This window comes from Dromiciops gliroides, chromosome 4 (assembly GCF_019393635.1).
Source record: "Dromiciops gliroides isolate mDroGli1 chromosome 4, mDroGli1.pri, whole genome shotgun sequence".
NCBI lineage: Eukaryota > Metazoa > Chordata > Mammalia > Microbiotheria > Microbiotheriidae > Dromiciops > Dromiciops gliroides.
The window spans coordinates 180,615,918-180,626,859 of record NC_057864.1 but is presented as its reverse complement, the minus strand read 5'-3'; the positions used below and the strand labels follow the sequence as shown (position 1 = coordinate 180,626,859).

The window sequence follows — 10,942 nt, the reverse complement described above, 5'->3', positions numbered from 1 at the left end:
CCCAAAGGGGCAGGTGATGGCTCCAACACCGGGAGGATGGGGAGATGAAAGCACAAACACAGACCGTTGGAAAAAACAAACCTCAGAGCTTTATTGTTCCCCATGAGGGGCAAATGCAGAGGGAACAAATCCCTACAAGGGAACAGATGATGGCTGGAGCGGACAGTGCAGAGAAGGGGTTGGGCAGCCCACATCCAAACTGCACCCCCAGTGTGACAGCCCCACCCCTCCCTGACCCCCTCAACACACCAAGACAGCAGGGAGCCCATGGTCATCGTGGCATGAGGAGGGACCCCGACTGCCATGGAAGAGGGGCACCTTGATCCGCAGGGCCCTCGAACTCAGACTGAGAACCATCTGACTACAAGGCGTCCTCCCAAGGCCAACGGGACACTGTGGTTTGGGAGGGGGAGAGGGGTCAGGGTGAGGGCAAGAGCCTACACTAGGGATAGGGAAAATTCCAAGACAGTCATGGAAGAACATCCCCTCTGACCACTCCTCCCACAGGTGGAAGGGATGCAGGAAGGGTCTGGGGGGAGTCTGACTCCAGAACTTAAAGGTGGAGGGGAAAAGACTGAGAAAGACTGGGGCCCCCCTACTTGTAGATGAGCCCCCAAAGTCAGGGAGCCCAGTGGGGGGGTTCCCTACTTGGCAATGAGCCCCTGAAGTCAAGAGGCTGAAGAAGAGGCAGGTTGGGGAGCCTGGTGGAGTCTCCCTATTTGTCAGTGAGCCCTCCCAGGTCAGGGGGCAGGTCAGAGGGCCCTCTGTGGTCCCCTAACTTGTCGGCGAGCCCCAAGGCTGGGGGCTAGGAAGTGGCAGGCAGGTCACAGAGCCCAGCAGGGGTCCTCCTACTTGTCAATAAGCCCCCCTTCTTTTAGCTTGAAATAAAAGAACTTTTCCAGGGCGCTGGCACAGCGGCAGTACTCGCTGTCTGGGGGGTTGTACTCGCGGCAGTTGGCGATCACCCGCTGGAGGTCGGCCACAAAGAGCTTCCGAGTCACATAATAGCGGCTTCTGAGACGCTCTGTCATGGTCTTCAGGTCTGGGTGCAGGGATATGTGGGAGATGCTGAGGGGGGGAGGGGAGCAAGGGCACCCCAACATTACAGTGGGGAGGGCGGTTCCCCCAATGCCTCATCCAGGGCCATTCCCCTGTAGGGGAGCAGTGTGGGGTGGGAGGGGGAAAAGGGGGAGGTGTCTGCCCCTAGGCTTGCCCGAGGCAAGAGGGAGGCTGGGGGTACCATGAGAAAGGCAGCTGAGGCCTGGAGGGAGGGGAAGCTGAGGAAGGATCTGAGGACAGAGAGGTGACCAGCGGGCTCACCGATGGGGAAGCGGATGACCTCATAATAGTCTGGAGCCTCTGCCTTCTTCACAGGCTCCATGAAGGGCCAGGCACTGGGGTGGGTCTGGAGGGGGAAAAGGAAGGGACGAATGGCCTGGCAGAACCTGGGGCAGTCCTCAGCCTCCTGCCCCAGGAAAGGCTGCTCAATGCACTGGTCAGGGGATCCACCTCGCCGTCTCCAGCCCGACCCTCCAGTGGAGAAGCCTGGTCTGGAAGCTGGGAAGTTTTCTTGGGGTGGGGGTGGGGGGTTGAGAGGGGGATGGGGAAGGTACCTTGATTTGTGCCAGCAGGTTTTTGAGGGTTGTATAGAGCTGGTCGGGGTCCTTGAGCTCCTTCCTGGGCAGGGACAGGGAAGAGGAAGAGCCTTACGCCCTCTGCCGTCCCCTTGCCTACCCCAGCCCTACCCCAGGCCCAATGCTTCCAGTCAACACTCACCCCTTCTCCTTTCCCAAAGGCTTCCATCCCGTCTCACCTGAAAAGTGGGGGGTGGGGGGGAATGAGTCAAGGGTCACAGCCTTTGTCCCAGAATGTCTCTAGAAAGCGATCTAGGGGCGGGGAATGGGAATGGGGAAGGAATCCTCTGCCCTCTCTTCTAGTTCTCCCTCACTAAGTGGCCCCTTACCCCTTACTGGCCAAGACCATCCCCAATACTACAAGCTCTACCCAGTGCTGCCCCCCAGCGGCTCAGACACCAGTCACTCACGGATGCCAGGGACACTCTCCACAGGGATCTGCCTCACACCCTCCTTGAAGCAGCTAAGACCTGGGTACACCTTCCGAATCTGAGCCTGTTTGCGCTCAATCAGTTTCTTGATTATCTGGAGGGTGAGAAGTGGAATGGGGGCCTCAGCCTCTCCCCTTCCCCCAACCTCTTCCCAGAGTTATAGAGGGGAAACTGAGGTTCTTCATCTCCAAACTGTCTGAGGATTTAGACATGGAAGATGATTTAAGTCCAACTGCCTTATTTTACAGAGAAAGAAATCGAATCTCAGAGTGGAAGTGACTTTACACAGATAGTAAGCCATCCCCCCCCCCCCGCCCCAGCAGTGTAGAATCAAAGAAAGGGCCCCTCCAGGGTGGGGTTCAGCAGAGTGACGCCCTCCATTCCCTTACACTCTTTCACAATCCTAGCCCCCCATTACACACACACACCCACAGCTACCTCCTTCTGCTTCTTGATGATATGGGAAAGCTCAGTATAGGGAATCCTGGGATTCAGCTCACACTCCATCAGCGTGGCCCCCTCATAATCCTTGATGTAACCCAGGTAGCGACTTTTGGGAACCTTGATGTCCTTGGAGAATCCCTGGGAGAGGCACACCATCACTGAACACAGTTGTCATCAACCATGGCAGCTGGTAAAGGAGATCTTTGGACTAGCAGTCAGAGGGATGGCTTTGGAGTCAGGAACCTGGGTCCAAATCGTGCCTTAGATACACAGTGGGTCCATGAGCCCAGGTAACTCTCCCAGACCATGCTACAAATTAGTTGCCAAGCCGCAGCTGTGAAAAGAGCTTCACTACCAGAAGTTCCCCACACTGATGCATTGCTGGGGCAGCAGGTGTGTGTCCAAGGCCAAGGACCACGTGCTCACCTCTGCATCTCCATTCAGCGCTCTGGGCAGAGTGGTCAATCTGTGATCGGTCAGATGCACCCCGAGATAGCACCCCTCCACACTTTCCCCCTCCAAAAAGATCTTCACTGTTTCTGGACCTTCAATTTTATGGGTGGACATGGGACACTGAGATTCCAGCAGGGCAGGCCTGAAGGACTTGCGCCCCATGACATAGCTCACAACAGGAGAGAAGAGCGTCCCCCACCTCACCTGGGGAAGTCTAGGGGGCCAAATAAAGACCCACCCCCGTTCCTGCCAAGGAAGGGGAAAGGCATGAAGAAAAGTCCGCCACTGGGCATGACAGGAGACCCAAGCACGCTAGAGGCAGGGCTAGGGACCAGAGGCTGGAGTCACCTGCTTTTTGAAGTAGCCAATGGCGTACTCATCCGCGTAGGTGAGGAAGTAGAGGATATTGTGCTTGATGTGATACTCCTTCAGGTGGTTCATGAGGTGAGTCCCATATCCCTAAGAGGAGGCAGGTCACCAGTGAGGAGGGGGCCACTCCAGGGAAGAGGAGGGGGAGCTGGCATCATGGGGTAAGGGGGCAGGGTTAGGAAGAGGAAGGGGCAGGGGGTGGGCAAAGGTGATGATGTGTGTCAGAAGAGTCACGGGTCTGCGCCCACAGTAGGTGTCTCTCCAGGGCTTCCCCTCTCTCCCATTATTAGTGCTCTCTGCCCCGCCCCCAAATTACTCTGATCTTGTGACATTCTGCATTTACTGATCTGGGCCTACAGCACTGCCCTCCAATAGAGTATAAGCTCCTTGAAGACAACCATTTCATCTTTGTCTCGTATTTCCACTCTGAACGTGGTGCTTAGCACGCAGTCAGGGCTTAACAAAGGCTTGCTCACTTGAACCCAGTCAGACACGGTTGCTATTTGAGAATGGCCAGGGAGGAAAAGTTGTGGGGAGCAGGAAGGGAGAAGGGAAGGGAATGGATTTGCCAGGAGCAGATTCCAGAGCTGGAGGCTTAGCAAACAGAGCAAAAGGGGAGGGTGACTCACCTTGACCTGCTCATTGGAAGTGACTGCACAGAAGACAATTTCCGTGAAGCCCTGGGTGGGGAACATTCGGAAGCAGATTCCCCCAATGACCCGTCCATCTTTGATGAGGGCCAATGTCTTGTGCTTCCTTGGGGTAGGGAATGGGAGGTAGGGAAGGGGAGAATCGGTGGGGGGCACATCGTCACTGCTCCTGAAAACCTTCCATCAAGGCTCAGGGCCCCTCAACTCACTGCATTAGCTCAGGGGCCTCCTACTAGGGAGGCCAGCCTCTCAGCCTTCCTAAGGCTACCAGAAAGGAGTTCTTCCCCACCCTCTGTCCTCAAGGATTAGGCGTAGAGGTTGAAAGGGGCCACCTTTAGGAAACTGGGATCAGAGGACAAACTATCTCCAAAGGTTAGAGAATGGAATGGGATAGGGCTTTTTTTTAGGGAGGGAGGGAGGGAGGTACGAAGTTAGTAAGGGTCATGGGGGTGGGCACTTTTGGGCATATGGGCCATTCTGTGAGATTAGGAGTCATGAGGATTCCTTAGAACAACCCTCCCAGGGTGAGTGGAGGAATGAGGGGATTCCTAGGGGTCAGAGATCAGGATTAAAGAGCCAAGGGTGACTCACGGGTCAAACACAAGCCTGGCAATGTACTCTTTGGGCATTCGGGGGAGCTGATGAGAAAAAACATTCTGCAGCCCAACCAGCCAGAGGAGTACACGCCGATTGGCCTTTGGTGCCAGTGAATTTCCTATGACATGGAACTCAATGATCCCACGACGCTCCTCTAGCCGAGCAGTCTCATCTCGTGCTGCGTTGGCTGAGAGTAAGCTGGTCTGGGTGGGGAGGAATGAGGAGCCAAAGGGACAACGAGTTAGCACTCCCCAGCATGATGGGAGGTGGCCACTCTTGCCTGGCTTCCTGACTAAGATGCCAGGGATAATGCTGGTCACTCCCTCCCCCCTCACAGGGTCAGCAGCTCCCTCTACCCACACCCAAATACCTCAGGCCCAAGCATGGCCGCAGGGTCGGTAATGGTCAACATGACCTCATTGACCAATTCCATGGGAATGTCCCCCATTACTCGAAGCCGCTTTGCATCTTCCAGGGTCAGGTTCTCAGGAAGCTTCCTCTTCTCCCCTAGGACAGGAAGTGGGAGGGGAGAGATGGGCAGAGACAGAGCAGGAGATTTGTAAGAGGAAATGGAGAAAGTTGAGAGCCCGGGGAAAAAGGTGAAGGGAGGGGCAGAGAGTATCAGCTGAGGGACAGAGACAGTTCTAGCAGTTGGAGACTCACCGGGCATGGGCTCTGTCCCTCCAGGGTCCAGGCCAAGGGAGCTGCTGCTGCTGCCACCCAGGCTTTGGGTGAATAACGGGGCACTTGGTACAGCTGCAGCACTTACAGCGGCTGAGACACAAACACACATATCATGGAATGAGAGGTGGAAAGGCAGGGATGGCGGAAGGCTAGAAAACCAATCAGTGCTTCCATCCCCACCTTGCCCACGTTTCCACCTAAAAGAGAAATTCAGGCATCTCTCCCCAACCCCTCCCTCCCTTCATGTGGCTGCCACCCGACCCCAGTGGGGCCCTGCCCTTTGGACATCAGTAGGATCAGGAGCCCTACAAAGCTAGGTACCTGGCCGGGGAACTAACTGTGGCCCCTCTGAGGCAGGCATGGTGAACCCTGATTCCCAGATAGGGGAATTTTCCCCATAGATCTCTTCCTCCAACATGGACAGGAACCTGGGGAAGGAAAAAATTAGTCACGTGTGTTCCCCAAGGACAACAGAGTCTGAGGACCAATTAACCGCTCCCTACCCCCCACGAGGATGGTCAGTGATGGTCACTGTTCCCCTTAGAATTGCTACCATGACACAGTACAGTGGAGAGAACACTGGATATGGAACCAGAAGACTCCAATCCAACTCAACAAGCAATTCCTGAGCACAAATAAAGTGCCACGCACTAGAAATTTGAAGCCAAAATAAAATCAAAGTTCTTGCCCTTGAAGAGCTCACATTTTCCTGACTTCAAATCCAAACTGTGCCTCTTGTTAGCTGTGGGTGACCTTAAGCAAGTTTGAGCCTCGATTTCCACATCTGTAAAAGGAGGTTAGAATAGGTGGCCTCTGAGGTCCCGTCTAGTTCCCAAGATATCATTCCTCTGACTTCTCTTTGTCAGCCAACCTCAAAGGCCAAGGCCCTGGCTAGGCATCGGTGATGGGCAATGGATGAGCAATCACAGGGAGACATGAACCCTAGAGCCCAGCCTCCCCAGTAGGAACTACAAACTGCCTGGGAAAAACAGAACCTGCCCTCCACCACTAGGGGTTCCCAATGAGCTGGAGGACAAAAGGACACACACCCAGAAGAAACCCAGAGAAATCAGCAGCTGGACAGAATTACAGGTACAAGAGCTAGTAGGGACTGTTGGAAGGGCTAGAGGGAGTACAACTGGAATTAGTTAAGGAAGCCTTCCTGGAGGAAGTGCCCTTTGAGTCTTATCTCAAATGAGGAGGAGGAGGAGGAGGGCATGAGTTAATACAAAAAAAGGGAACAGTGTGAGAAACATACCGGAAATAGGAACAATCAAGCTTCACCTGGAAAACGGCTGCAGAAAGCATAGAAGAAAAGACCAAGCTGGGGAAGGCCTGGAAAGGCCCGGGTTCTCCTGTTCCGGGTTTCTTTTTAGGAAGGGGACACAAGGGGCTTGAATGACAAGGGGACGGGCAGATGCTGCCAGGCTGGACCCACGTACTTGGGGAAATGGGTAAGTATAAGCGTCCTCTTCTCAGGTACCAGTTTGTCCTTCTCCACTCGAAACTTCTCCAGCAGCTGTCGTCGGGTAACAGTAAAGATGGACCGCAGGAGGCTGCGTCCGAAGACGTGAGTTGTCTCATAGCGGGGCAGGCTGTCACAGCTTTGTGGGACATGGCAGTAACACAGCCACCTGGGGCAGAAGGGGTTGGACAAAGGAAACACACTGAACCCAGGGGCTTTAGGCTGGGCTTTGGGAGCCCCAGCCCACTTGGTCTACTGGCTCTATCTCTCTCGATGACCCCTCCTCCTCCGCTTCAGCTCCCTTTAATCCCCTCTTCTCCCCTTGGATTAGGTGATCTCTAAGGTCACTTCCAGGCCTAAACATTCTATAACCACTAATACATCCTAACACTTTTTTTTTACCCCATTTCCTTCCTATCCAGGAGTCCCTTGGTCCTTCCCCATCACTGTTCCTTCCCCAAAGCCTTCAGAGCTACCTGGTGTAATTGACCTTGTAGGTGGCGACATCTTCACCCTGTGACCTCTGCCGGAACTGGGCAGGAGTCTCCAGCTTCCAGTAGTTAAGGCAGAGCAGGAACATCTTTGAGAGCTCAAACATTGTCTGCCGCTCCCTTGGGGCCAGGTGGCTGAACTTAAACTGCACGAAATTCAGTACGCCCTTCGAGAAAGGGGGGGTGAGGTAAGCTCTGGAGGACGAGGCCTGGCGTAATCCCCATCCCACACCACCTCCCTCCCTCCCAAGGCTACTTTTGGAGAGCTCGGGGAAAGAGGACTGAAGCTGCATCTGCTTCTGTCCTCTCCCAAAGGACGGCCCTTCAAGGCAGAACCCTCTCCTCGGGGCCTCAACTGATTCTAGTCTGGCAGGGTCTCAAGTCAGCTCTTCCCGCCCTGGCCATCTTCCAGCTTGCCAATCTCTTTCACACGCCATCCCAAAGCCTCATCACTGTCCTCACCACCCCAGACACACCTGCTCAATATTGGGCTTCTCAAAGGGGGGACTTCCCAGTGACCCCTCCACTACCGGCCGTGTCATCTGTAGGATGCATTTTCTCAAAAGCTGGGAGAGACAAACAAGGTTTCTGAGGTTCTTTTGTCCTTTTCCTCCACTTCACTCAAACCTCATCATCACCCCTCCCCACCCCCCCACCCCCCCCATCCCCCCGCTCACCTTGAAGAGGTAGAAATAAACCTGCTTGGTGTCTGTGTCTTCTTCCTTATGCACAGACATGAAGAGATTCTCTACGTCCACCACCATCCCCAGCAGCCTGTTGATCTCATCTTCAGACACATTCTCCAGGTGGGACACATGGTCAGCTACAGGAAAGGTAGCGGAGAGAATAGTGATGGTGAGCAATGGTGACATACCAGTAAGGGCTCTCTGCTCCTTCCAATAAATGGGGAGAGGAAGGGGGCTCTCCTTTTTCCCTCCAAAGCCAAGTGGATTGGTTCCTTTCAGGTCTGGAGAGTTCCCAGCATGGGAACAGGGAACAGGGGTCTTGTTCTGAATTGACAAGAGTACCTACCTTCTTCTCTAGGCCACACTCCCACCCTTTTAGGGGTACCCTAGATCAGAGGTATCAAACCTCTGGAAAAACATTAAAATGGAATTTGGGAAATATTTAACAAAAGAAACAAGTAGAGTATGATATAGATAATGTTAACTTGCGGTTTTCTTTCTGAGTCTCTATGGGTCCCAAGGGATATTTCTATTTGAGTTTGACACTACTGCCCCCAGAACACACTTTCACATTCCTCTGCTCCACCGACCTCTTCTTCAATTATCTCTGGTCTTCCTGGGCTACCTAAATCAGTTCACTTCTGGTTCCAATGCAATGGCCACCCAGCCCAGAAAGCCAAGGGTTTCTTTTGTTCTTCCCACCCATGCTCCCTGGCCTCAGATGTGGCCCCTCTTGCCCCTTACCCAGGGGGTGTTCGCAGCTCCGGCAGGCCTCACTTAGGTTGGCCGCAGGCTGTTGTAAGTCCATTCGGGGAGCAGTGGGAGGCTTGGGGTTCTTCCAGCCATTACACTTGCAAGCATCGTTAGCCTGGCAGAGGTAAGGAGGTAGAAAGCACACTGCAACATCCATTCTCTTCCCTGATTATCTAAGGAACTTGTCTCCAGGCTAGGACTGGCCTCCTTGATGGCCCCTGAACAACAGTCCATCTCCCCTGCCTGCCTGTCCCCCATGCCTAGATCGTTGCTCCTCCCCCCTCTTCTCTGCCTCCTAGTTTCTTTCAAGTCGTAGCTGAAAGCTCACCTTCCAGAGGAAACCTGTCCTATGCTAGTGCCTTCCCTCTATTGATTATTTATTGATTACCCTTATATAGTCTGTTCCTACATAGTCGTTTGCGAGTTGTCTCCCCCGTTAGACTGTAAACTCCTAGAAGGCAGGGTCTCTTTTGCCTCTTTCTGAAGACCCGGCGTTTAATAAATGCTTATTGCCAGACATACTGATAGCCTGGCTTCACTCCCAAGGCAGGAGTCGGGGGGACGGTCTTTTTACAGAAGGCATCTTCAGGTGATGGGGGTGTGTGTAGGGGGGGGGGGTCCTGTCCCACTCCTGACCAAACCCCGCCCCCCGTTCTGAGAGGCCCCGCCCCACCTTGCAGGCCGAGAAGACCCCGAGCTTCTCCAGCTTCTTGGCCCGGGGCAGCGCGCGGACCTGCGCCTTCCTCTGGCTGGCGCGCTGCTGCTGGCTCAGGCCAGGCCGCGCCGGATCCCCCCCGGCTCCGGGCGCCCCACTCCCTGCCCCGGGCGCCCCGCTCCCTGGGGCCCCCGCTGGCGCCGCGGCCGGGCCTGGGCCGGGGGTAGGGGCTGGAGCCGGGGCCGGAGCCGGAGCCGGAGGCTGCAGGCTCCGAGGCTGCGGGGCCTGAACCTGGGCCTGGGTTTGGGTTTGGGTTGGAGCCTGGGCCTGGGCCTGCGCCGGCTCCGCCATGGCCTCCCCCGCTGCGCAGCGCGGCGCAGCGCAGCGCTGCGAGGCGCACCCAGCCCAAGGGCCGCATGGGCCGCCCGGGGCCACCGCGCACGCGCCGCTGCGCCGCGGCTGCGCTGAGGCATGGCGGGAGTCGTAGTCTCGGCCACCCCCGCCCGCCCCAGGACACACTTCCGGGTCCCCTGTTTTCCCCTCCCCAAATCCCCGTGGGCACCGATGAGGCCCAGGAGAGAGAGCTAACGAAGATAGGTCTTCGTCTACCCCTCCATCCCAGTCTCAGGATCCCGCCTCAATCATGGGAATGGCCTGGCCCTTGTGTTCTAGGCATGTCGCCTTAAGAGGGTTTGGGGACGCAGGTTGGAGAAGCCCTTTGTTCTGTCCCCGAGCGGCTTTCGGAGTTGGAGTCGCAGCTGGACAAGACCTGGGAACCGAGTGTGCGAGTGGAGACCGTGGAGAGCGGCGGGTCAAAGACCCTTGGGGTGGGAGAGAAAAGGAAGGCACCGTCCTCCCTGGGAGCAAGGGGAAGGACTTGATCAGCTCGGGAGGCACGATTATTGAGAAGGGTGGAGAGCGGACTCTCTGAGGCGCGGTGCCCCAGTTCTTGGTCCCGTACAGTTTGGGACGCGGAATCTCCAGATGGCGCCCGAGACCCTTACAGTGAGACAGAGTCCCCACCCTCTGAGAACGCTCATGGCCCCGCCCCTCCAACCCCCCCCCCCCCGACTCTTTTAAAAGGGAAGTCGAGGCGAAGGGGCTGAACCTTTTAAAAGGGTCAGAAAATGAAGTTGGATCCGGGATAAAAGTTGGAGCATTAAAAGGGGCTCCGGGATGTAGGAGACGGGAGGAGTAAGAGTGGGATAGGTGAGCCTGGTCAGATCCAAAGGAACTGGAGTAGCGTGAGGACCTGCCACAGGCTTCAGGTCCCCGGCATCCACTTCCTCTAAAAATGTGGCTCCAGAGTCGGACGCTCGAGCCCTACAGGTAGGGGAGGATCAAGAGACCAGAGTAGCCGAGGGAAAGTACCGAGGAGCCCGGGGAGGCTGATAGATGCCGGGAAGGAAGAATCAAGGTACCAGTTGAATCTGGACATCCGATAGGTTCAACCTCCTAGAAATTGATAATGACGGGTGAACAGGCAGAGGCATCGACTGAGTGGCAGGGTTGCCAAGGGTTCTGATCTTGGGAGGCACGGCCGACTGAAGTACCAAGATACTGCTGCCTGCTCCTACCCACTTAGATCCAGTTGGGGCTACATGCATCCTGGGGTTCCAGAAACACCCCA

At 55.6% G+C, this 10,942-nt stretch overlaps 1 protein-coding gene across 1 annotated transcript; it reads right to left on the bottom strand.

The window, feature by feature from the left end:
• Nucleotides 1-66: 66 nt before the first annotated feature.
• On the bottom strand, nt 67-10,919 carry KAT2A (lysine acetyltransferase 2A). The gene is made up of 20 exons (XM_044003253.1): nt 10,734-10,919; nt 10,162-10,311; nt 9,331-9,852; nt 8,649-8,772; nt 7,896-8,041; nt 7,695-7,784; nt 7,204-7,385; nt 6,705-6,896; nt 5,584-5,690; nt 5,242-5,352; nt 4,949-5,085; nt 4,573-4,781; nt 3,961-4,087; nt 3,311-3,421; nt 2,504-2,647; nt 2,045-2,159; nt 1,777-1,813; nt 1,614-1,677; nt 1,321-1,405; nt 67-1,042 (listed from the first exon to the last, which is right to left on the bottom strand). The coding sequence occupies exons 1-20, from the start codon at nt 10,917-10,919 to the stop codon at nt 849-851; spliced, it is 3,033 nt and encodes a 1,010-aa protein (XP_043859188.1). The 3' UTR covers nt 67-848.
• Nucleotides 10,920-10,942: the final 23 nt, after the last annotated feature.